This window comes from Lolium rigidum, chromosome 2 (genome assembly GCF_022539505.1).
Source record: "Lolium rigidum isolate FL_2022 chromosome 2, APGP_CSIRO_Lrig_0.1, whole genome shotgun sequence".
Taxonomy (NCBI): Eukaryota; Viridiplantae; Streptophyta; class Magnoliopsida; order Poales; family Poaceae; genus Lolium; species Lolium rigidum.
In genome coordinates this window covers 33,623,244-33,647,881 of record NC_061509.1, presented here as the reverse complement: position 1 = coordinate 33,647,881, position 24,638 = coordinate 33,623,244, and the positions used below count along the sequence as shown (strand labels likewise).

The following is a 24,638-nucleotide window of genomic DNA, read 5'->3' as shown; positions in this document are numbered from 1 at the left end:
GTTTCCTCGGAATGTCCAACCAAAAACTCTTCCTGAATTGATGGAAAGGTTCAAGGATGCTCGCAGTATCCACGATTTTGTCAAAGCACAGCCGGTAGGCTGGTGCCGAGTTGCTCTTATCATGCTCCAGATCTGTCACTCGAAGCTTGACCTTGCCCAAGTTGTCGAGAGGGTTCATCAAAAGGTAAAACGTCGGAGAGTTGGTGTTGATAGGATTAACACGAAGGTTACACCTATAGCCGAAGAAATGATTGAGGACCTTCTTCGGATGGATGCCGACTTTTTGCGCGATGGCCATTATGCCGACTTTCTTGGTGCTTGCTCTCGAAGAGAACGAGTTACTCTTGATGACATACTTGAATCAAGACTAGTTATTTGCTTCTTGTAGAAATTTCTTCTTTGTAGTCCATGACTATATTGTAAAGCAACCATTATATTTCTATGTTTGCCTAGCCCCGAGTGTTTCGGTGACTTTTTACTATATTTGTATATTTGCGAGGTTGTGGACCAAGGCATTTATATATTGAAGGCAAATATGAGCCCCGAGCTTTTACTGAGTACTATTTTGTATTTTTATTGACTCACGAGGTATTTGAATACCAAGGCAAGGTTTTTCCTTCTTTTATCGATGAACTATATTGAAATTCGTCGGAGCGATGACTTTGGTCACGTTGATAAAGAAAAAGGTGATATAGCCACTATCTTTATTATATTGCAGCACCGCGAGCCCGCCTCATTAAAAACCTTCTCCGGCCCCACTCGGTGCCCCGAAAAAGGAAAAGAGTGCGTCCGAAAACTCGCGGGCGTTTCGGTACATTGAAGTTTTACAAGGACTATATTTCGACTCTAGGCGTAGAACCGCTCGAGTTGTGCCACGTTCCGGGGTTTGGCTCCTCCACCCCTGTCTTCTTGTCCTTTATCTGTATGCTCCTCCTCCGATTACTTCCGTGACGATGTAAGGGCCGAGCCATGGTGACTCGAGTTTTTCATGACTTTTTGCGTGAGCCGAAGAACTAGGTCACCCACACGAAAAGATCTTGGCCGCAATCGTCGACTATGGTAATTCTTCAAGTCCTGTTGATATTTGGTTACTCGAGACAATACTTCATCTCGAGCTTCATCAAGTGCGTCCACATCATCTTCTAGCGCTTTTCTCGACGTTTCTTCGTCATACTCCGCGACACGTGGAGAGTTGTGCTCTATCTCGATTGGCAATACGTTCTGCTCCATGTACCGGAAAAAATGGAGTTTCCTGTGTCACTTGTGTTTGGAGTTGTTCGGATGCTCCATAACACACTTGGTAGTTCTTCGGGCCAGGTATGTCGAGCTTTTTCTAGTGGTCCTAACAAGCGCTTCTTGATGCCATTGCGAGATGATGCCATTGGCTTTCTCGACTTGCCCATTGGTTTGAGGATGTGCAACTGATGCAAAGTTCAGCTTGATACCCACCTCTTCGCAATAGTCTTTGAATTCATTGGACGTGAAGTTGCTGCCGTTGTACGTGACGATGCTTGTGGGGCACTCCAAATCTGAAGACGAGGTCTTTTATGAATTTTCACTGCGAGATGCTCCGTCATGGTGAATTTATCGGCTTCGCTTCTATCCACTTTGTGAATTTGTCGACTGCTACTAGCATGTATTCCTTTCCTCCTGGCGACGATTTGTGTAATTTGCCTACCATGTCGAGTCCCCATTGTGCAAAGGGCCATGACAAAGGTATTGGTGCTAGCTCTGCTGCTGGAGAGTGAGGTTTTGCGGCAAACCTTTGACACGCGTCGCAAGTTCGTACTATGTCCTTAGCGTCCTCTATTGCTGCGTCAACCGGTAGAATCCTGCCCGAAAAACCTTGGCTGCGATAGCTCGACTACTTGCGTGGTGGCCACATATTCCTTCATGTACGTCCTTTAGAATTATTCTTCCTTCTTCGGGTGTAACGCACCTTTGCAAGACGCCTGAAATACTTCGCTTATATAATTCTCCCTTAACCACCGTGAAAGCTTTGGAGCGTCGAATTACTCGCCTTGCCTCAAGCTTGGATCATCGGGTATTTCTTTCCGAGGATATATGATATGTATGGCTGCATCCATGGTATACGTATTACTAGGACCGAGGTCTTGCTCTTCTTCTTCCTCTTGTTTCTCCTTGATAGCCCCGAGGGTTTCTTCTCTTTCTTTTTTGATTTTGTCGTCTCGGTGGATCTCTCTGTTATCTCCTCCCAAAATACACACGGTGGGACTCGCAAGGCACTGCGACCCGATGTTTGCAAGAACGTCGGCTTCGTCGTTGCTCAATCTGCTAATATGATTTACTTCGCATCCATCGAACAATTTCTCGAGCTCATTGTACACCTCCTTGTATGCCATCATGCTATCATTGACTCGCGTCACATTGGTTCATAACTTGCTGAGCTACCAGCTGTGAGTCGCCAAAGATTTTTAGTCGAGTTGCTCCGTGAGCTTTCGCCATCTTCATCCCGTGTATGAGAGCCTCATATTCCGCTTCATTGTTAGATGCGTTAGGGAACGTCATCCGAAGGATGTACTTCAACTTGTCGCCTTCGGGTGATATGAGTACTACTCTGCGCCGGCCCCTTCTAGCCTCTTGGACCCATCGAAGTTCATAGTCCGGGTTCTCGATAAATGCAGGGGTCCTGTATTTTGCAACTCCATCCACTCTGCGATGAAGTCCGGTAGTATTTGCGACTTTATTGCTTTTCTTTTTCGTACGTGATGTCCCGAGGGGAAAGTTCTATTCCCCAAAGGGAGACACGACCCGTGACTTACAGGTTGTTCGGTATGTTTGACAAAGGAGCTTCATTGACCACTATGATCGGGTGTGCTGAAAAATAGTGACGCAATTTTCGTCTTGTCGTGAACACTCCATATGCTAGCTTTTGGTACTGAGGGTACCTTTGTTTTGAGGGCGACAAGACTTCGCTCACGAAGTATCCTGGTCGCTGCACTCCATGGATTTTCCCTTCTTCTTCTCTTTCGACAACTAACACCGTGCTAACCACTTGGGGTGTAGCTGCAATATACGAGCGGAGAGGTTCCTTTTCCTTTGGAGCTACCGAGATTGGTGGTGTCGAGATTTTTCGCTTCGGATCCTCGAAAGCTCTATCGGCTTCTTCGTTCCATGGAATTTATCTCCTTGTTTTATCAACGCATAAAATGGTAACGCTTTTTCTCCTAACACAGCGACGAATCTGCTCAAAGCTGCGACTCGCCCGATTAGTCTGTTGTATTTCCTTCAACTTCGTTGGCTTCCTCATTGTTACTATGGCTTGTATTTTGTCGGGATTTGCTTCAATCCCTCTTGCTGAAACTAGAAACCCCGAAGTTCTCCTGTTGGGACGCCAAAAGAACACTTCGTCGGGTTCGAGCTTGAGGCGGAATTTGTCGAGGTTGTCAAAAGTTTCTTTGAGATCCTCGATCAGCGTTGTTCCCTTTTTTGATGTTATGACGACATCATCGATGTATACTTGCACGTTTTTCCCAATCTGTGTTGCTAAACACTACGCATCATCCTCCGATATGTTGCTCCCGCATTTTTTAGACCGAAGGGCATTGTCTTGTAGCAAAACACGCCGTAAGGTGTAATAAACGCTGTTTTGGCTTCATCATCTTCTTTTAATCTGATCTGGTTATAACCGAGTATGCATCAAAAAGGAAAGACGTTCACAACCTGCCGTGGAGTCGATAATTTGATCGATCCTTGGGAGGGGAAAGTGATCCTTAGGGCAATGTTTGTTGAGACACGTAAAGTCGACGCACATGCGAAGGGCTGTCGTGGTTTTCTTCGGCACCATCACTGGGTTAGCTACCCATGTGGCTTCTGTAGATATCTCTCTGATAAAACCAGCTTCCTCTAGTCGATTTATTTCTGATAGCATGGCTTTGCGGTTTGGTTCCGAAAAACGCCGCAAAGGTTGTTTGATTGGTTTCGCTGTTGGATCCAAATTTAGGTGGTGCTCGGCAAGTTCCACGGGTACTCTCGGCATGTCGGCTGGACACCATGCGAAGATTTTCCGGTTCTCACGGAGGAACTCGACGAGCGCGCTTTCCTATGCGATATCCATGTTGTTTGCAATGGATGTCGTCTTTTTTGGATCCGTCGGGTGAATCGCACCTCCTTAGAATTTTTCTCTGTGTTGAAAGTTGATTCCTTGTTTGGCCTTCCGACGTACGGCAGTACGTCGTAATCGGTCATGCTTTTCGACGCCAAGTATTCAGCTTGCATCCCGAAGGTTTCTGATAATCGATGGAAATCCTTGTCGCACTTATCAGCTAAGGCAAAACTCCCTTTGACCGTGATTGGTCCCTTGGGTCCAGGCAATCTCCATAACAGGTATGTATAGTGTGGTACTGCCATAAATCTAGCGTATGCTGGTCGTCCCAACAAAGCGTGAGTGCTGCGATGGGAAATCCACGACTTCAAACTCCGAGTTTCTCGATTCTATAATTTTCTCGGGTTCCAAAGCGAACGTCGAGGTTGATCTTCCCCAATGGGTAACTTGGTTTCTCCGGTGTGATGCCGTGGAACCTTGTGTCCGTTGGCTTCGGGTTTGCTAAGGATATGTTCATCTTCCTCAATGTATCCGCATACATGAGGTTTAAGCTGCTCGCCACCATCTATGAATACTCGAGAAACGTCAAATCCTCGCGATAGCTGCCGGCGAGAATGAGTGCTTGACCTGCACTGGTCGAGGAACTTGCTGCGGGTGGTCCGCTATGGTGAAGCCGATGTCTTGCCCCGACCAATTGAGGTACTCAACTTGTTGGTGGAGGCATTTTCTCCGCCATGAACACCTGTCGCGAGATTACTTTTTGAGCTCTATTGGATGGCCTTCCCTTCGAATCATCGACACCTGCTCCGTTGGAGTTAGGATCAACATAGGGTGGTGGTGCGAGGTGCTGCCGCTATTCCGAGCTGGTGTCGATTGTCCTCCGTAATCGCGGGAGGTGGCGGTAGGTGAACTTCGCTCCTGGGCTCCCGAGGATTTCTCTGTCGTTGCTCGAGCGTGAGCATTTTCTGCGCATCCGAACATTGCTTGAAAATTTCGACAATCTTTCCGCGGGTGTCCTGGCTTGTCTTTTCCCATTCGTTGTCGAGGAAGAAGTGCATCCGGCACGGTCCGTTCAGCATTTCTTCGGGAGACATAAAAGGTCGTGGAAACCTTGGCCCACTATTTTGCTCGTTACGGGAGTCGTCCCTATTATCGCCTCGCTGCTCATTGCTTCTCCGATAATCATCTCTGTTGCTTCCTCCTGTATTTGACCGAAATCCTGCCGAAATTTGCCCCGGGGCGTCGTAATCGGATACTGCCGAGGAAATCGTCGCCTCGTACGATAATTTCGACCACGGTCCTCCTCCGGCGACCTGTGTCGTTTATTGTGGACAGCGTCTTCTCCGTCCGCCCATCTATTTGCTATCTCCATCAACGCGGATCTTGTTTTTGGATTGGTCCTTCCCAAGTCCTCGACAAAATCTCCGCGCTCGATTCCTGCGACAAACGCATCTATTGCTCTCTCGTCAGATATATTTTCTGCCGAGTTTTTTATGATGTTCCACCTTTGGATGTATTTTCTCATTGACTCATCTGGCTTTTGTCGACACGCCCTCAGCTCTTCCAACGATGCGAGGCTTCTTGCATGTGGACCTGAAGTTCTTGACGAATACGTCCTCGAAACTTTCCCAGTTGTCGATGGATCCTGGCGGAAGTTTTTTGATCCAAGATCGTGCGGCTCCACTTAGGTGCACCGAATACTTTGCATGGCTGTTGCTCTAGTTCCTCCGAGTTAGCTTTACCGTCTCGAGGTAATCAATTAGCCAATCCTCCGGGTCTTGCAGGCCGTCGAACTTTTTGAAGTGATCGGGTAACTTGAATCCTGAGGGGACTCGAGGTTTTCGGACTCTTCTCGTGAAGCACGGTAGACCGCACATATCCTCGTCATTAAGCTCCGGGGACTGCCGATGATCTCTTCTGCTTTGCCTTGCTCTGTCGACCCTTGCTTGTACTCCTGTGTCTCTTGCTCCACTTGGTCCTTCCGGAGCTGCCGCCGTTACTGCTGCAGGTCGTGGACTATTTTGCCTTTCTACTCCTTCGGGAGGCGTTGCTACGAACGCTGTCCCCATAGCTCCAACTCCTGCTAATGCCATGTTGTATAATGTTTCCCTTGGATCTCCTGGGGGTGGCTTGGATGCGAGGATGTAAGCTTGTGTCGCCATATACCCGACTTACGGTGTCCTAGGGATAATATTTCCTCTTGTATCTATCGACATAAAGGACATGTCGAGGTTTTGAACCAAGTACTCTCTGTACGCTTCGGGTATGTGTTGTAGCCTTGATCTTCCTCTGTTCCGAGCCTCCTGTGGCTATCACCCGAAATTCTAGACTCGTCCACTTAGATCTGCCCTTCTCCTGCTTGGATGCGAAGCTGCCGCCTTTCTCTGTTCAACTCAGTCTGTCTGTTTTTCTATTTCTCGAGCCGGTTCGTGCGAGCATATATTGATAAGCTTGCAGTTCTTGAGCTGTAGCTGTTGTCGTCATTGGTTCCGAACCATCTATGGCTTTTGCCGCTCTATCCCGGGCTGCCTGTGGAAGTTGGACTCTGACGCGTGGTGTGGGCCCGACATATTTAGTGCCCATACCTCTCCTTAGATCTGAGGGATCGACAAAAGGATTTCCCAATTGGTCGAAAGCCTCCGATGTTTCCTCTTGATCTTCGATAGCATAAATCTGATGATATTTTGTACTCAGATCTATGTTGGGTTTGGTGACATCATTGTTGGGATTGATGAAGACCTTGCCCACTGTGAGAGGTTTGTCGATGAAGTCGCAACTGTCGACATCGCTTGAGCCATCGCTTATATATGAGTCCGCAGATGACTCAGACGATGCGTTGCTGAAGATCTTGGCGAGTTTCTCTCTTGCTCTGATGTTGACGTAGCGTGTTGCCGAAGTTTCTTCTTCTGACTCAGTTGATGATGCATAGCTTGAAAATTCAGAATCGACCGCCGACGATCCCGACGAAATCGGAATTTCGACACGATACGATCCTTCCTTCCCGACGCGAAAGTGGAACCTTCCGAACGTCATCTCCAAGGGCTCCGCCAGATACGCATATGCATCCAAACGGGAGGGTGGGTGAGGAACAAAATCAACGGGACCGATGAGCGATCTGTTTACCTCGATCCATAGTGTTGCTTCCGGTTGACGATGTCGAAGATCTTGAACGTGCCATCGAGATCAGATCCTTACGCCTCTAATTCCCACCGACGGCGCCAATTGACAAGGGATTAACTTGTCAATGCCTATGGATTGTAGGCTAGGGTTTAGTTAGAAGTAGAGGGCAAGTAGATCTCGAAGGTTTCAGCCGAAAAGTACTCGACGAATATGAAAACTAGGGTTTGCAGATAATGATTCGATGATCTTCTCGTCCCTCGACCCCCCCTTTATATAGGTGGAGCCGAGGGATTCGTGCTATACAAGGATTACAGAGTCCGGGATGGTTTCTAACTCATCCCGCCATATTACAAATAACACTTCCTATTACAACTCTATCTTTTCCTTAAATACATCTTGGGCTCTCGAGTCTTCTTATTCTTCGGGTAGTGGGCCTTCAATAAACCCCGGGTACTATATTAGGCAGGCCCATTTGGGATGCCTATGTCACCAGCTCCATGTCCAGTTTCACGTCCATCTTCACGTCCAGCTGCTCCTCTCCTCCTCGTGCGATGCTTATCTCCTCTTCATACCTGATCATACATAAATAACAGGACTTAGGCAGTATAAAGTTCTCATCAATCAAAATATCGTTTAGGAACAAGTTCACCTGTTGTTTAAGTAGCTTCGCATGAGCCCTTTAATAGGTCTAATCTGAACTTGATTGGACTTAAGCTTCACATCATCTTCATCTTCATTTGGTAATGACGGAGGTAGTAGTGTGGTAGAGATATCCTCATCACAAGTGATCACAAGATAGCAAAAGCTAGTGTTATACACAGCCTTGAGAGGCTGACTGAAAACGCAATAGGTAAGACAGTTCAACCTGCTATTTTCTTACCCGAAGCTCTGGGTGGAAATTAAGTGAAGATGACAGCGCGGTTCACTCCTCGCCACAGCGGCAAAATACGAGCTCATCATATTTCAACAGACCGTGTGAGGTCGTCGTCAGCAACGTGACGCCAAACCATTTCTCAGCAGTCATGGAATCATATCCCTAATAATTTATCCATGAGTGGAACATTGTGTCACAAGGACCAGTTAACACATGGCCGATTGGCGATTGACCGGGGCGACCAATACTCCATCAGCTCGATCCGAACGGCATTAACCCTGAAGAATCTCGTGTATGTTGCATCGTGATTTGTATGCTCCTGTATGCAAATCGTTGATGCAATCGGTCAGGCTTCGTTTCGGTGGTAATAATTTACACAATCAAAATGGCATCTCTACTGAGAACCAAAGATCATGGTCAACAGAAGAAAAAAAGAACTGACAACGAATGAGATATATGCCACGTGTTCGTATACAACTACATGTATATACATGCAGATGCGATGCTTACAACTTACAAGTAGAGTTAGCTAAAACTAGATCTCTTGAAATGAAGGCATTATCATTAACATATTATTAATCGCTCAAAAACTTTAACTGCCAATGGTTTAATTCCATGGAAATATCTTCCCATACCAATCGATTTGACTCCAGTCCCATGAAACAAAATCAGTATATTATTCTGCCTGTTTTTCTTACACCATGCGATTAGATATATCTGTGGAAAAGCTGGAGAAAAAACACTGGTGGAAAAAAGGGCTTTGGTCGCGGTTGGCAACTGCCATTAGTCGCGGTGGCCCAACCGCGACCAAAGCAGCGCGACTAAAGGCCCCCCCCTTTAGTCGCGGTTCCTTACGAACCGCGACTAAAGGCCCGTCCACGTGGGCCGCAGAGCGGCGCCAGGGCGGAGGACCTTTAGTCGCGGTTCTTCGGCCAACCGCGACTAAAGGCCTCCGCGAGGTTTAGGGTTTTAGCCCCCTCCCCCTAAATCTGGTTTCTTTTTAATTTGTATTGTTTTATTTCTTTTGGGTTTTAATTTTGAAGGAGTTTCACATATTCTACGGTACTGTATACATACATGCATATGAATGTACAATTTCAAACAAATTTGAAATTAGAACCAAAAAGAATTCAAGAGGAATATACAATATATATTCAATATCGGATCACCATATACAATATATATTCAATATCGGATGACCATATACAATTTTGAACAAGTTAGTTACAAATTCTGGTGCATATAAAGTTCTACGTCATCGTAATAGTGTTCTCCTCTAGGATCGATGACTTCCCTCGCCAACCATCCAGCTAGTTCCTCTTGAAGTGGTCGGAAGCGAGCTTCGGACTAAGCGTCTTCCGGAGGTTATTCCTCGGAGATGTTGTTCTCACACGTCCGGTCCCGCTCATTGCGGTATCTCCGGATCCTCTCACAAACATAGTATCCACATAGATTGGTCCCCGGTGGCTGAGTATCCCCGGTCGTCCGCACTTGCCATTTTAAAAGATAGCTCTTTTTTGAATTCACCGACCTTGGTATCTACGAACCGTCTCCAAACCCTACGAGGCAAAGAAAATTAAATAAGCAAGAGAGTTATTAATTAGTTACTTGATATTAGGAAATGATGAACGAAATAGGCCGATCGATATAGAGCGCAAATGAATGAAAATAATTACTTTTGCAACATTTTTCTCATGTCGCCCCAAAGCGCCGGATCCATATTCAGAGAGTCGTGGACGAGAGCGAGGAGGTCTGAACTTTAATTACCATAAGAATCCGGTGGAACCTGCGGACACGATACATGCACGATCATGCATAACTCATCGATTAGCCACATACCATGCATGGAGTAAACAAAAGAGAATGTGCTCAAGACAGAAACACTCACCCAAAATGGTAAGGAAATAGAATATCACTTTTACGTTGTCTGTTTTCTAATAAACCGCCACGGGTCATCCTCCACGTCGGCGGGGTGGTGTTCTAACACATGTGAATTAACGATGTGTGGGTCAATGAACCCAACATCATGGATGTTCCTTATTCGCATTTCCCGCTTCTTCATTCTGCATAATAGCGTACACAACAAGATAGTTAGGGCAGGTGCGAGGCAATGAACGAGATGGGGTAGAAATTAATAAATCACTTACGAACGTAGCAACCGATGATAGATTTGTCGAGGTCGCGCAGATTGAACAGTTGGAACAATTCACTCGAGAGGAATTTGTACCCAGTAATGTTTGAAGTGATGCTCATATCTAACTTCCGCATAGATATAGTCTTTGGCGTTTTTATGTTTTATGTAACCCTTGTACCAATTTAGCGAGACCTAGCATTTGTCGAGGTAGATCCCCTTCTGCGCGGGCTCGACGAGAGGGCCATTCTTCACATATGTAAATACTACGTCCTTCATTGGCGCCTCATCAAGGCCTAGCGAGTGCACGAAGAGTGATACCTAACTCGGCCGCTTGTTCTCTGGCACTCGTTACAGTCAATCCATGTGCTGCCGCAGCTGCTATGATATCGGGGGCATCCGGATCGGCGGCTTGCACTATGAGCGGGGCGATCGATTGTTTACTTTGTTCCCCGAGCGTAGCTGGCACGACCTTGAAACCGTTCCGGATGCTGGTCATCAGGGTCTTTCAAACTTTGCTGGTCCTGCCGTGCTTCCTTTGTATCATTTGACTTCCCATACACGCCCAAGAAGCTTAGGATGTTCACGCAAATATTCTTCGTAACGTGCATCACGTCGATTGCAGAGCGGACTTCTAGGACTTTCCAATATTCTAGCTCCCGAATATAGATTTCTTCTTCCACATGGCTACGTGCCCGTCAGCTCCCTTCGGAACTGATTGTCCGCCGGGACCCTTTCCAAAGATGACTTTCAAACCCTTGACCATATCAAATACCTCGGTACCGGTGTGTTCCGCGAGGCTTCGGCCGGTGATCTGCCTTGCCGTTGTAATGCTTGCCTTTCTTTCTTCTTGGATGACCTTTCGGAAGAAATCGACGATGCCCAAGGTACACGTTCTTCTTACAATTTGGCAAATGTACACTTTCGGTCTCATGTAAGCGGTGCGTGCATGCATTGTATCCCTTATTTGACGGTCCCGAAAGGTTACTAAGAGCAGAGCCAATCGTTGATGGTTACGAAAAGCAACGCTCGTAGGTCAAATTCCTCTTCTTTGTGCTCATCCCACACACGGACACCAGGTCTGCCCCACAGCTGTAAAAGTTCATCAACTAATGGCCTTAGGTACACATCGATGTCGTTGCCGGGTTGCTTCGGACCTTGGATGAGCACCGGCATCATAATGAACTTCCGCTTCATGCACAACCAAGGAGGAAGGTTGTAGATGCATAGAGTCACGGGCCGGGTACTATGGCTGGAGCTACTGCTCGCCAAAAGGATTCATGCCATCCGTACTTAGACCAAATCTTATGTTCCTTGCGTCGGCTGCAAAATCTTTGAACTCTCTGTCGATCTTTCTCCATTGCGTTCCATCCGCGGGGTGTCTCAACTCCCCGTCCGACTTACGGTCCTCTTTGTGCCATCGCAACAACTTGGCATGCTCTTTGTTCCCGAACGGACGTTTCAACCGTGGTATTATAGGAGCATACCACATCACCTTGGCGGGAACCCTCTTCCCGGGTTTCGGCCCTCAACATCGTCACCGGGGTCATCGCCTCCGATCTTATAACGCAATGCGGTGCATACTCGGGCATTCATTCAAATTCTCGTATTCACCGCGGTAGAGGATGCGGTCGTTGATGCATGCATGTATCTTCGGAACCTCTAAACCTAGAGGGCGGACAACCTTCTTTGCTTCGTACGTAGTGGCGGGCAACTCGTTATTCTTTGGAAACATATTCTTCAACATTTTCAGCAAGTTTTCAAATGCCGAGTCAGCTACACCTGCCTGTGCCTTCCATCTCAGCAAATCCGAGTGTGCAGCCCAGCTTTTCGGACCATCATCGCATCCGGGGTACAGCGCCTTCCTGTGATCCTCTAACATGCGATCCAAATTCTCCCTCTCTTTTTCAGTTTCGCAGCGTCTCCGTGCATCAGCAATGGTCCGACCAAGATCATCAACGGGATCATCACGTGCCTCTTCTTCACCTTCCCCTTCATCGTCCCCTTCACCTTCAGCATCCTCCATGAAAGTATCACCGAAATGAGCAAGATAGCTTTCATCGATGAAATCATCCCCTTCTTCATCTTCTTCCATTATAACCCCTCTTTCTCCATGCTTGGTCCAACAATTATAGCTTGGCATGAATCCGTGCCGAAGCGGTGCATGTGAACATCTCTTGAGGAAGAGTAACCCTTACGATTCTTACATTTAACACATGGACAGATAACAAAACCCTCCCGCTTGTTCGCATTAGCCACTACGAGGAAATCTTTCAAACCCGCACTGAACTCGCCGGAGAGTCGGTTACCGTACATCCATTGTCGATTCATCTGCATTATTATAATATAAAATATATAATTAACCATCATGCATTTGTTAAACTAACTAGCTACAAACAATATAAATTAAACAATGAACTAATGCACATTTTATCAACGACACATCAAAGGTTCAAGTTGCTAACCGCGATCGAGGAGGAAAAAATAAATGAGAAAGCTCAAGTGTGGCTCCAACACTTCATATCATGTTTGTTTCATGCTCTTGGGGCATTTCATCAAACACCTTATGTGCATAAGAGGAACCAAAATCAAACCTAACACCCACTTGTGAAGCTTGTGAAGAGAATGGCACCAAATGGCTAAGTGTTGGCTGCTTGGATGGGTATATATAGGGGAGGGGCTTTAGTCCCGGTTGGCCTAGCCAACCGCGACTAAAGGCCTTCGAGCTCCTTTAGTCGCGGTTGGCCCGGCCAGCCGCGACTAAAGACCCCCACGTGCACCGGCTGGCCACCGAGCGCCCGGGCCCGAGCCTTTGGTCGCGGTTCTCCTCCCGAACCGCGACTAAAGGTACCATTTGTCGCGGATCCTGCAGCATCGCGACTTATGGGGCTCACCCGAAGCCTGTTTTTCCACCAGTGAAACGAGGAACCGATGCTGTCAGCCGACACTAATGCATGGAATGCATGGCTTGCAAATCAAGCAAAGGCGCCGCATTCATTCGATCCTGCATGTCTATATTAAATTCGATCTCTCGACCGTTTTTCAGCCCTTGGAATTGGAATACGAATCATCCATGGATGGCTGGAACATTTTTCTTTCTTTTTTCTTTTTATTTTTCAGGTATGAGAAACAATGTGTGATGTAACCGTACGTGCATCATCGGAAAATTGGAAGTACAGAGTGGGGTACTGTTGTTGAGGTCGTACGTGAAGGAGACTAACATAACATCAGGCGTACTGTTCATGCATATATTCGAATCACGTCTTTCACGTGCGAAAGCGAGTGCCAATGAGATTTGTTTTCGGAACAAGGTGTAAAAAAGATTTAATCATCATCATACAGTGTATCATTAGCACCTAGCGCGCTTAGATTGCTAGACAATTAATATTGCCACGTTCTTTTATTTTCTATTCTCAAAAGCGATAGGAAATATATTTATACAAGTATATGTATTGTATCATATGGCGCACTAACTAGTATAACAAGCTAATAGAGGTATTTTACCCCATGGGTTTGGATATTCCTGGCTAGGGGTCTGGTCTAATTTTGTACTCATGGATAAAACCAATGGCTAACATGTCGAAAATTAGGACAAAAAGTAGCGAAGGGTTTTCGCCTCTTCCTCGTACCGTAGGTAGGTGTGACCAACTCCCTCCGATTTCCACCGGTTGGAACTTTGAATTTTGCTTGTACATAAATTCCGACGTTGCTTAATCCAAGGGATGAATCGGGCAGGCACACAACACTGCTGGAAGCCTTAGAGCATATATCCGAAAGGGCCCTAACATAGCCTTTTATATTTTGAGGGTTGGGTGAAAAACTGTGCTCCAATAGGACCTAACATGTCATTACAATAGGTGAGATCCTTGAAAAATACAGCACAACCCCTTCCCCCGCGTGTGTACAACACGACCCTATTGGGTGCTCGCCAACATTTTCCACGTGCTCTCCAGCCCCACGTCCACCACGGAGTTGCATCCGCCACCGCATACCCTAAGTCATCACCACCTCCCTCCCTCATTTTCTTCCTCATACGTCCCTTGCGAGCTATGCGTACCTCCCCCGTGTAGCTATCACAGCCTCCCTCCCTAATTAGCCTAGTGGCATCCGTTCATGCTTAGATTAGGTGCTAGTGCTCAAATCTGAGAGCAACACACCACAGACCGATAGAGGACCGACAAGGGTAGGGGAAGCTGGAGTGTGGACGACAATGGAGAGATGTGGCCACGAAAGAGGATCCAGAAGGAAAAGAGGGAATCGAAGTTGGAAGGATGGAGAAAAAGTAGAGAAACATAAAGATACAAAATGGAAATAAAAAATGTCCCACTAACATAAGCCCTTCACGTATTAGTACAAAGTCAAAACAACAAAATAGTAAAAACCACTATCCTGCAATGGGGAATTTTTCCTCACCGCTCTCGCTCCTCCTCTCACTCCACTATCCTTTAGATCTAGGGCCAATTAGCCGATCCTATTTCCTATCTAACGATGGTCAATGACGAGGTGGGTTCGGGTCCCCCATGTACAATAGTAGTCTAATGTTACTACTAGGTCTAGGTTTTGGTTTGGTTGGGCTTATGCTAGAGTTTAGTAGAGCTCTTCGGTTTGATCTGGTGCTTTCTAGTTGTCTTCCCTCTTCCTCTGAAGCTTAGATGGCCGAAGCCATAGGCAGAGATGGAGGCTAATGCTAAAACCTCCCTACATAAGGCCCTTGTTGCGTGATCTGACTGGCAAAGTCCCAGTCGGCCATTGTGGTGGCAGGCAGAGGGATCTTGATCACCACAGAAATATCGAGTTCATGCTCCTCGGGGTTCGTACACATCAACGGAGTCTAGATGCTATGATCTTCGGCCGTGTCGGGCCATCGGCGCACGGTAGCCACCCCAAAAAGCAGTGTGGCCCATACTCTCATGCATCTTCAACCTCCTTTTGTCGAGGCCATGCTATGGTGGTTCCAACCATAGCGGTGCTAAGGTCGGTCGTCCCATATCGAGGCAAATCCTGCAATAGCGGTGACGAGAAAGAAAGACCCGATGGCGTTTTTTCGCGTGGATCTTTTTGCGAGAATTCAGGACTTAGTTGCAATTTCTTTCTTTTAAAGGCGCTCTTTGTAAAATGTAATATAACTGAGCACTCTAGCTATGGGTCCTTGGGACCATATATCCCTGTTCAAAAAAGAAGAACAAAACGGGTCATAAGAAGTGCCCATTTGGATACCAACGAAGGAGATATGGCTCAGCTCGTGGGCTGTGAAGTTAGCAATGGGCTAGAATAGGACATCCTCCAAAATGTTCTCTTGAACAGACTTCGGCCGGGGGATGAAGGAAGGAAGAAGGATCACCACTTGCTGCTCACCACGCCTCCCTTCCACTCAATCTTCTCCCGCGTGATCGAGTTGAGGTGAGGTCTCATACCAACCCAATCCACCCCTCTCCTCATACAGCCACCAGTCCGCAGTCCACACATACACACCATGGCCGCCCTTACCGCCGCGCTCCCGTCCTCCCCGGCCGCCAAGGCCGCGGTTTCTTCCTCCGCCTCGCCGCCGTGCTTCTTGGCCTACCCGAGCCGTCTCCGCAATGCGAGCAGGGGCGTGCGCACGGCGCAGGTGTCCACGACGGAGACCGCGGAGCCTGCCGCGCCGGCGCCGGTGAAGGAGAAGAAGATCTCCAAGAAGCAGGACGAGGGCGTGGTGACCAACAAGTACCGTCCCAAGGAGCCCTACGTCGGGCGGTGCCTCCTCAACACCCGCATCACCGGCGACAACGCGCCCGGCGAGACCTGGCACATGGTCTTCAGCACCGAAGGTACCCTCGATCGATTTCCCATGGCACAAGTTGATTTGAATCATGCAGAACACGATCGTGAACTGAATCTTGAATTGGTGGATTAATCGCGCGCAGGTGAGATCCCGTACAGAGAGGGGCAGTCGATCGGCGTGATCGCGGACGGGGAGGACAAGAACGGCAAGCCGCACAAGCTCAGGCTCTACTCCATCGCCAGCAGCGCCCTGGGGGACTTTGGCGACTCCAAGACCGTCTCGCTCTGCGTGAAGCGCCTCGTGTACACCAACGACGCCGGGGAGGTCGTCAAGGGCGTCTGCTCAAACTTCCTCTGTACGTTGTGATCATCCACAGATCACCTTTAATTTGTTTTCACTCTCTCTGCTACTGTACTTCTTATTGATTAATTGCTGGAACTTGATCATGGATGAAGGGGTTTTCAACAAATTAACGATTCGGTGCAATTCTAGTTTGCTCCTAATTTTTGTCATACTCTTATTTTTTTTGTCATATTCTTGCGTGCAGGTGACCTGAAACCGGGGCAAGAAGTCAAGATCACGGGGCCTGTGGGGAAGGAAATGCTCATGCCCAAGGACCCCAACGCCACCATCATCATGGTAAGAACACTATTTCCTGCTTAAAATGAATGGAGATCACTACTTGCATCCATGTCTATTTTTTCCAAGGAGAAACTCTTCTGTCGGACGCACACATGATAATTTACTACTATTTCACTTATGAATGAATGAAACAATTGCAGCTTGGGACGGGTACCGGTATCGCGCCGTTCCGCTCCTTCCTGTGGAAGATCTTCTTCGAGGAGCACGAGGACTACAAGGTTAGTACTACTACAAGTTAACATGAATAACACCAGAGACCAGTCATCCGTACATGCTTGAATTAATTTATTAACTGACACTTGAACCTGTCGGCTAGTGTTTCCCCAATTTGACACTACACAGTACTACCATACAGAAAAAAAAATTGATCTTTATACTATTGTGTGCAGTTCAATGGCCTCGCATGGCTCTTCTTGGGTGTCCCCACAAGCGACACTCTACTCTACAAGGAGGTAACTGATTAAGTTCATCGATGGTCGTCCATCTACCCGAGCCTGACAAGGTAGCTGAATCCGTCGACATGGAAATTGTGTGCTGCAGGAGTTTGAGCACATGGCTAAGATCGGCGGCGACAACTTCCGGCTGGACTTCGCTGTGAGCAGGGAGCAGACGAACGCTGCGGGGGAGAAGATGTACATCCAGACGCGGATGGCGGAGTACAAGGAGGAGCTCTGGGAAATGCTCAAGAAGGACAACACCTACGTCTACATGTGTGGTCTCAAGGGCATGGAGAAGGGCATTGATGACATCATGGTCGACCTCGCCGCCAAAGACGGTAAACTATCACATTTCGCACTTATTTTCTTAAATTGAATCAACCTATAAAGTCAAGCTAATGTGATGAATTATTCTTTGGGGTTGATCGAGTAGGGATCAACTGGATCGACTACAAGAAGCAGTTGAAGAAGGCCGAGCAATGGAACGTCGAAGTCTACTGATCGAAATCAGTCCATCACTCCTGTTGCCATGGAAGGACGGCATGCATATGCTGCAAATGATTCTTCCCACCTAGTTTTTTCCTTTTACCCCGCAATTGAACAGTGCAAAGCTCAAGGCTGTGATCATACATACGCCTTTGTATCTAGCGACGAGAGTGAATGGGCGCGGTAAGCTGTTATGAAATCTCCTTGGCACGTCTGATCAATGTACATACTGACACTCGTATTTGTCTCGATTGATCTCGCTCGCCTTCTCAACCATCTTATTATAATATGTGAAATGAAATATATGTATGCACTATGTAGGTACACATTTGCCATATTTTACCACACTATGTAATTAATTATAATTTTCAGTGTTTTTCCGGTAATATTTATATATACTCCCTCCGGTCGGATTTAATCGACGCGGAGGGAGGGCTGTGAAGGCATGTCATTAGCGGACGGACGCGTCGATTAATTGCGTCCAGAGGTAGTATTTTACAGCACCTGATCTTAGAGAAAATGTTGTGCACGGAGTAGCTGTAGACTGATATTGGTCAGTAATTGGGAGAAGCAAAGTGAAACACGTGGGCCTACTCCGGCCCAGTATCAGCCCAGGACAACCCATTCCCTCTACCCCGCGAACGAACCCTAGCGACGACACCTATATAAGACCCCACCTCCAGCGATCGCTCCCTCTGCCGCCGCCGCCGCCCGCAAAGACACACCGCCGCCGCCGCCGTCGCCGTCGAGGAATCCCCAACCCCATCTCGCCAAGATGAAGACGATCCTGGCGTCGGAGACGATGGACATCCCGGAGGAAGTGACGGTGAAGGTGTCCGCGAAGATGGTGTCCGTCACGGGGCCCCGGGGCACGCTCACCCGCAACTTCAAGCACCTCAACCTCGACTTCCAGCTGCAGGAGGGCGGCCGGAAGCTCAAGGTGGACGCCTGGTTCGGGACCCGCCGCACCATGGCTGCCATCCGCACCGCCATCTCCCACGTCCAGAACCTCATCACGGGCGTCACCAAGGGCTTCCGCTACAAGATGCGGTTTGTGTATGCCCATTTCCCCATCAACGCCTCCATCAACTCCGGCAACAAGGGGATCGAGATCAGGAACTTCCTCGGCGAGAAGAAGGTAACTTGATTCACATTGCAGCAGTTTTCTTCTTCTTCCATAAACACCGAACCAACCGCGGTGAGGTGGATCAAGCTAGAACTCCAGTTTCCGTTGTAGAATGTCTATTTAGTTAGTGATTTTGTTTTAGAGATTTTAGGGTGTCCTGAGCTCTTGATGTGAACATAAAATTGTTGTTATAGCTATTGAGTCACCGTTTCTTAAAGTTGTTGCACTTTGTAGTACAAAGTATGTTGTACCCCCTAAGCAAATTGGCTGTATTTGAGCGAACTAGATTTCAGGGATGGAAATCTGTGTTCATTTACCGTTCTGTCCATGTTGCTCATGTGTGTTATATGTAGTTTGGGAAATAGGATACCATGTATTTAAATGTGCGATTCTTCAGTGTGTTTAGATTCTCACATGTCACGGAGTTTTAGGACCAGTGATGTTGATGCTACTGCAATTCAAATGATGTTCATCTTATTTAAGTTTATTTCATCATGGCATGCTGATAATGTTGTAACAGAACATGGGTCACCAGCATTACTCTAGTGATGCTCATGTGTACGGTCATTGGCTCATATTATTACCTTAAGTGAACATTCCCGTGGTGCTATGCTCTAGAGAGGCACATATAATTATGGCATTGTGTGTTTGTGATTCCCTGTGTAGCTTTATATGTTGCGACAGCGCTACTTGTTATCTGTAGCTTGACTCATTTTTGAAATGTCCCTTTGAATAGGTAAGGAAAGTTGACATGCTTGATGGTGTGACTATCCTGCGGTCTGAGAAGGTCAAGGATGAGATCGTCCTCGATGGCAATGACATCGAGCTTGTCTCTCGCTCTGCTGCCCTTATCAACCAGGTTGGTCTCCTTGTGTCTGTGTATCTCTCACACTCAAGTTACCTTCCTCTGAGCTGTAGACTCTATTCGATGTGACCGGATATACTTGGCAGTGCCTCAAGTTTTCTTCATCGTGGATAAACCTCTATTTGTAATTGTAGATTCTGTAGTCTGTAGCATACTTGTCAATGATTATATACCTCATGCAAGCATCTTTATGCTTTTGATAGAACAAGTGTATAAAGTAACCTAACAAACCAGTGGATATCATTCACTGTGATATTCTGTACTTGTAGCATTTGCCCTTGTTGGCTCACAGTGATTTGTTTCCCTGATTTATTACTGATAAGTCAAATGACATGCATGTCTTGTTGAAACAATTGCAGTACTGTTTCACATGCAGTTTGTGTTTTTCTTTCTCATATTATCTCCATCCTGACCCTTGATTGTTCTGCTTTTCGTCGAACAGAAATGCCACGTGAAGAAGAAGGATATCAGGAAGTTCTTGGACGGTATCTACGTCAGCGACAAGGGCGCCATCAAGGAAGAGTAGAAATGCGACCTGTGTGCAACCGTTTGTAGCTGGTAGTAGAAACTGTACTAAGAGGGAATATCCCGAGCTTTTATTTCTTTGAGTGAATGACAAGTTCATTACAATCTGTACCTGCTCTGTTAAGGATGGTGTTCTGTTACTGGAGATGGTGTTCCCTATGTTTTTGTTCTGCGAAATGTTGGATAAGCAAGACTTCTAATGTATGATGTGGTTGTTGCTCGTTTTCTTAGGGTTTACTCCTCTGGTAGGTAGAACTCCAAACCACTACAGTTTCACTATGTGAGTACAACGCAAAAGCAGCATCGTTTATATCGTAAGTAGATAAGTACATTGTATAGTTTTATTCTGTATGCGTATTATTATAAAAATAATGGTTAGGTTAATGCATCGTAACTTTCTTTTTGGAGGAGTGTATCGTAACTCGTTAGGTACATATGGTGATACTTATAACCAATCTGACAAGGTGACACCAGTGAATATGGGTCTCAATCGTCTGGGCCGAACCGGCCTGGACGATTTCAGTCATTTCAGCTCACTTCATCCAGCTCAGTCTCAGACTCTCAGCTCACTTCCGCGGACAGCTCTGCTCCACGCCGGACCGCAAGAAAGAAGCGGCGGCGCCGGCGACCTGAGCCCCGTCCCCAGCGGCGGCCAGAGCTTCTCCTTTATGTTCTCTCCTCCGATTCGATGTGAGCGCTTCTCCTTCTCATCGTCTCCTAATTTCTTTTTTCGTCTTCTCTCGCGGGAAACCCTAGCTGCATTTTTCTTCCCTAAACCGTATCTAACATTTGCCTACTGCGACAGTGGTCAACAAAGTGAGCTCCGCTTGAGGGAGGGAGATAGATGATGGATGCAGCCGAGGAGATCCCCCCAACTGTGAGATCCTATCTCTTCCAATTCTCCCCGGATTTGATTTCGTGCAGTTTGTTTGTAATATGTACAATACTATTGGAGTATTATGTTTTGCTGGATTATGGATGAATTGCTCTGTGTTGCCCATTTTGCATTTGTTGGAGCATTTATTCCACCGTACTGGTACTGACATATATTTGCGTCTGCGGATTTTTCCAGGGCCAGCCTCGAGAAGAAACCACAAGAGATGGCGAGCCCCAGAACAGCCAGCAGCAGTGGCCAAGGTTTTCGACGACGATAACCTCCTCTGGGAGATCATTGTCCGGGTCGGCTTACCCACCACCCTCGTCCGTGCAGCCCTTGTATGCCAACGATGGCTCGGCCACGCCTCCGGCACCAAGTTCTTAAGCTGTTTCCGCAATCTCCACCCACCGCGCCTCCTCGGCTACTACATCACACAGGTGTCGGATTTGTTGTTAGGGGTGCTAGATGCTCCACGCTTTGTCCCCGTGCTGCCTCAGCCCCCAGAGCTCGCCGCCGTCATGCGTCGCTTAGAGAGCTACAGCTTCGGTACCAAGGATATCTGGGACTGCCGGAATGGCAGCCTCTACACCCATCGCGTGGAGGGAACAAGATGGACACATGAAGTGCACCGCCCGCTATGCGCTGAGAAAGGCATACAGATTGTCCCACCACTCCCGCCCGCATCGGACTATCATCTCAAAATATTCAGTGCAACTGTCTCCAGAAAAGAAGGCAGTGTCTTGTCCTACCTGCATGTGTTTTGGGAGTCTACCGAGGAGGAAGACAAGTTCATGATGCGCGTGTATATGCTGGTAGATGGAGTCTGGTGCATGCATACCTCGGTCACATGCATCAATGTTCTGCATATTTGCTCAGCAGAACCCCTGGTCGGTAACAAAATCTATATGCCAAACACCAGTAGTAACAACATTCTTTCATTGGATTTGACGACCTCAAGTTTCTCCACAATTCAACTCCCGCAAGGAGTGATGTATCGCTGTTATGATAGCATGTTATCATGGGAAGATGACACTTCCAGTCTATACCTCGTCCATGTCGAGGAGTTCCAACTTCGCGCCTGGCTCCACAAGGGCTGCAACTGGTTACTTGTCGATACCATTTGCTTGCGTGAGATGCTTGCTACTTTGGGGATGTCAGATCACACACTTGAGGATGAAAGTAATGCTGGTGTGCACATAAGACAAGTGGGAGACAATGGTCAGTTTGTACTTTTACAGATAGGCCAATGCATATTCAATTTGGATATTAAGTGCAGGACAATGTGTAAGGTGTATGAGGAAACAACAAATGATCGACATATTGATTCTATCTATCCTTTTATGATGATCTGGCCTCCCACATTCTCTCCCTCAAGGATGACACTGCCAGGTTTGCCTTTTGATGTTTAAACTATACCGTACTTGTTAAGGTTACAAATTGTTGCATTGTGCATCATCCATCACAATGTTTCTTATGGCTACACCTCCAGTATCCTTGTAGTTAGTGATTTCATTTTAGAGGTTTTAGGGTACCTTTACCTGTCGTCTTACCCATGTGTGCTATATGTAGCTTGGGAGATTGGAAACCATTATTCTTAAATGATTGATTCTTCAGGGTGTTTAGGTTCTCATGCATCACCTGCTGTTAGGATTACCGATATTGATACTGCTGCATTTCAAATGACTTGCCCTCTTATTTATGATGATTTAACGCCCCATGCCGATACTTTTGTAACAGTACATCGGTCACTATAATTTCTCTAGTAGCACCCTTTCGTAGGGCAATTGACTCATACTATTACCTTGTGAAATTTCCTGTGATGCTATGCACTCCAGAGGCAAATATCGCTTTTACATTGTGTGTTCTTTATGTCATGTATCGCTTTATCTGCTGCCATGCTCCTACTGGTTACCTGTTGCTTGAGTTATCTATGAAATGCGCTGAGACCACTCTTTCCCCAAATAGGTCAGGAAAGTTGACATGCTTGACGGTGTGACGATCCTGCGGTCGGAGAAAGGTCAAGGATGAGATCGTTTTTGATGGCAACGACATTGAGCTTGTCTCTCGCTCTGCTGCCCTAATCAACCAGGTTAGAGTCCTTGTCTTTGTTGAGTATTATACGGAAAACTCACATCATGGGTTACATTCCTTTATGTATGAGAATGTGTATACTTCACTATGCCAGATGTTTTCTGTATCACGGATTATGTTTTATTTGTAGGATACCTCAAGGATTATATGCTTCGCCCTAGCATCCTTAGTATCTTCATATTTTTAAGTTAATGCACAACAAAATGTGCAACCTAACCTAACTATACGGCACTACATTGTAGTGCTATTCTGTACTTGTAGTGATTGTGCTTATGCTTTGTTTCACTTGACTCCCAACTCTAGAAGTAAAATAGATCTATGCATTGTTGCAAGTTGGAACAATTGCATTACTTTCACTAGTGTTACACCAGCAGCATGTGCTTTTCTTTCTCACCGTCTTTCAATGGTGATTATGTTCTCCATCCTTCCATCCATTATGTACCTCACACCAGCAGCATGTGCTTTTGTTTCTCACCGTCTTTCAATGGTGATTATGTTCTCCATCATTCCATCCATTATGTACCTCACACTAGTATCTTTATACTTTGCATACAACAAGTGCATAAACTAACCTGATCAAACAGTGTAGAAGTTTCACAGTGGTATTCTATACTAGTGGCACTCCATTCTCATAATCCTGCAGTGATTGTTATCTCTATCCTCACCATTGATTGTTTTGTTATTGTTTGGAACAAAAATGCCACGTAAAGAAGAAGGACATCAGGAAGTTCTTGGATGGTATCTATGTCAGCGACAAGGGTGCCATCAAGGAAGAGTAGAAGCTGAGATATTGTCTCACCCCCCTTGTAGCTGGTAGTAGAAACTGTCCTAAGAGGGAATATCCTGAGCTTATCTTTTCTTTTGAGTGAATGACAAGTTCATTGCAATCTGTACCCGGTCTATCAGTCATGTCTTGTATAACTTGGACATGGTGTTCCCTATGTTTTTGTTTGTGAGAAATGTTTGGTAAGCAAAACTTCTAATCTAATCTATGTGGTGCAATTTGTTCATGATCATGAACTCATTCTTTTATATCACGTTTTCACCAGTGTCAGAATTTCAGTATAAGCATCAGTTTTTTTAATGTATGCTATGGTATCGTAAAGATTGTATTACTATTGAATTTGTGTTATAGGATGCTAGTATCTTACAGACAGCAATTATAATGGTCGAAATTTGGACAAATTTGAACTAAAACTGACGGTCTGTGCTTTCATCCCCACCTGTGGGCAGTCTTTTACTCATTAATTAGTTAGTTATTTATCTGTTTTACGTAGGCTGGCCCTCTGAGATAGATTCAAACCTCTACCTGATTACTACATATTTTATACGATAATCATGTCCCATACACCAAGAGAACAAATCAACTATAGTGTGTACCCCACCTCATTGACTAGGGCACTGATGATGAGCTATTTATCCATTTGTTTCTTCAATCAGCGGTTGCTTGGTCAATCGATTGTTTTCAGCTTTCCTTTTGTTCTAGACGTGGGGTTACCGGTTTACCGGTTCATTGTCTAATATTTTCAAGTTTTCAAAAACGCTGCATCGAGCGTTTGGTCAATCGATTGTTTTCAGCTTTCCTTTTGTTCTAGACGTGGGGTTACCGGTTTACCGGTTTACCGGTTCATTGTCTA

The 24,638-nt window shown here is 46.4% G+C and overlaps 3 protein-coding genes across 3 annotated transcripts; all 3 read left to right on the top strand.

The window, feature by feature from the left end:
- The first annotated feature begins 15,649 nt into the window (after positions 1-15,649).
- LOC124691545 (ferredoxin--NADP reductase, leaf isozyme 2, chloroplastic-like) lies at positions 15,650-17,893 on the top strand. The gene is made up of 7 exons (XM_047224835.1): positions 15,650-15,998; positions 16,095-16,307; positions 16,500-16,591; positions 16,735-16,812; positions 16,984-17,046; positions 17,135-17,369; positions 17,465-17,893. The coding sequence occupies exons 1-7, from the start codon at positions 15,665-15,667 to the stop codon at positions 17,530-17,532; spliced, it is 1,083 nt and encodes a 360-aa protein (XP_047080791.1). The 5' UTR covers positions 15,650-15,664; the 3' UTR covers positions 17,533-17,893.
- A 336-nt stretch (positions 17,894-18,229) lies between these two features.
- LOC124686211 (60S ribosomal protein L9-like) lies at positions 18,230-20,237 on the top strand. The gene is made up of 3 exons (XM_047220201.1): positions 18,230-18,655; positions 19,380-19,502; positions 19,951-20,237. Exons 1-3 carry the CDS (start codon positions 18,293-18,295, stop codon positions 20,032-20,034), a joined length of 570 nt encoding a protein of 189 aa, XP_047076157.1. The 5' UTR covers positions 18,230-18,292; the 3' UTR covers positions 20,035-20,237.
- A 275-nt stretch (positions 20,238-20,512) lies between these two features.
- On the top strand, positions 20,513-24,011 carry LOC124689473. The gene is made up of 5 exons (XM_047222998.1): positions 20,513-20,723; positions 20,866-20,910; positions 21,106-22,299; positions 22,876-22,999; positions 23,712-24,011. The coding sequence occupies exons 1-4, from the start codon at positions 20,513-20,515 to the stop codon at positions 22,887-22,889; spliced, it is 1,464 nt and encodes a 487-aa protein (XP_047078954.1). The 3' UTR covers positions 22,890-22,999; positions 23,712-24,011.
- The last annotated feature ends 627 nt before the right edge of the window (positions 24,012-24,638 follow it).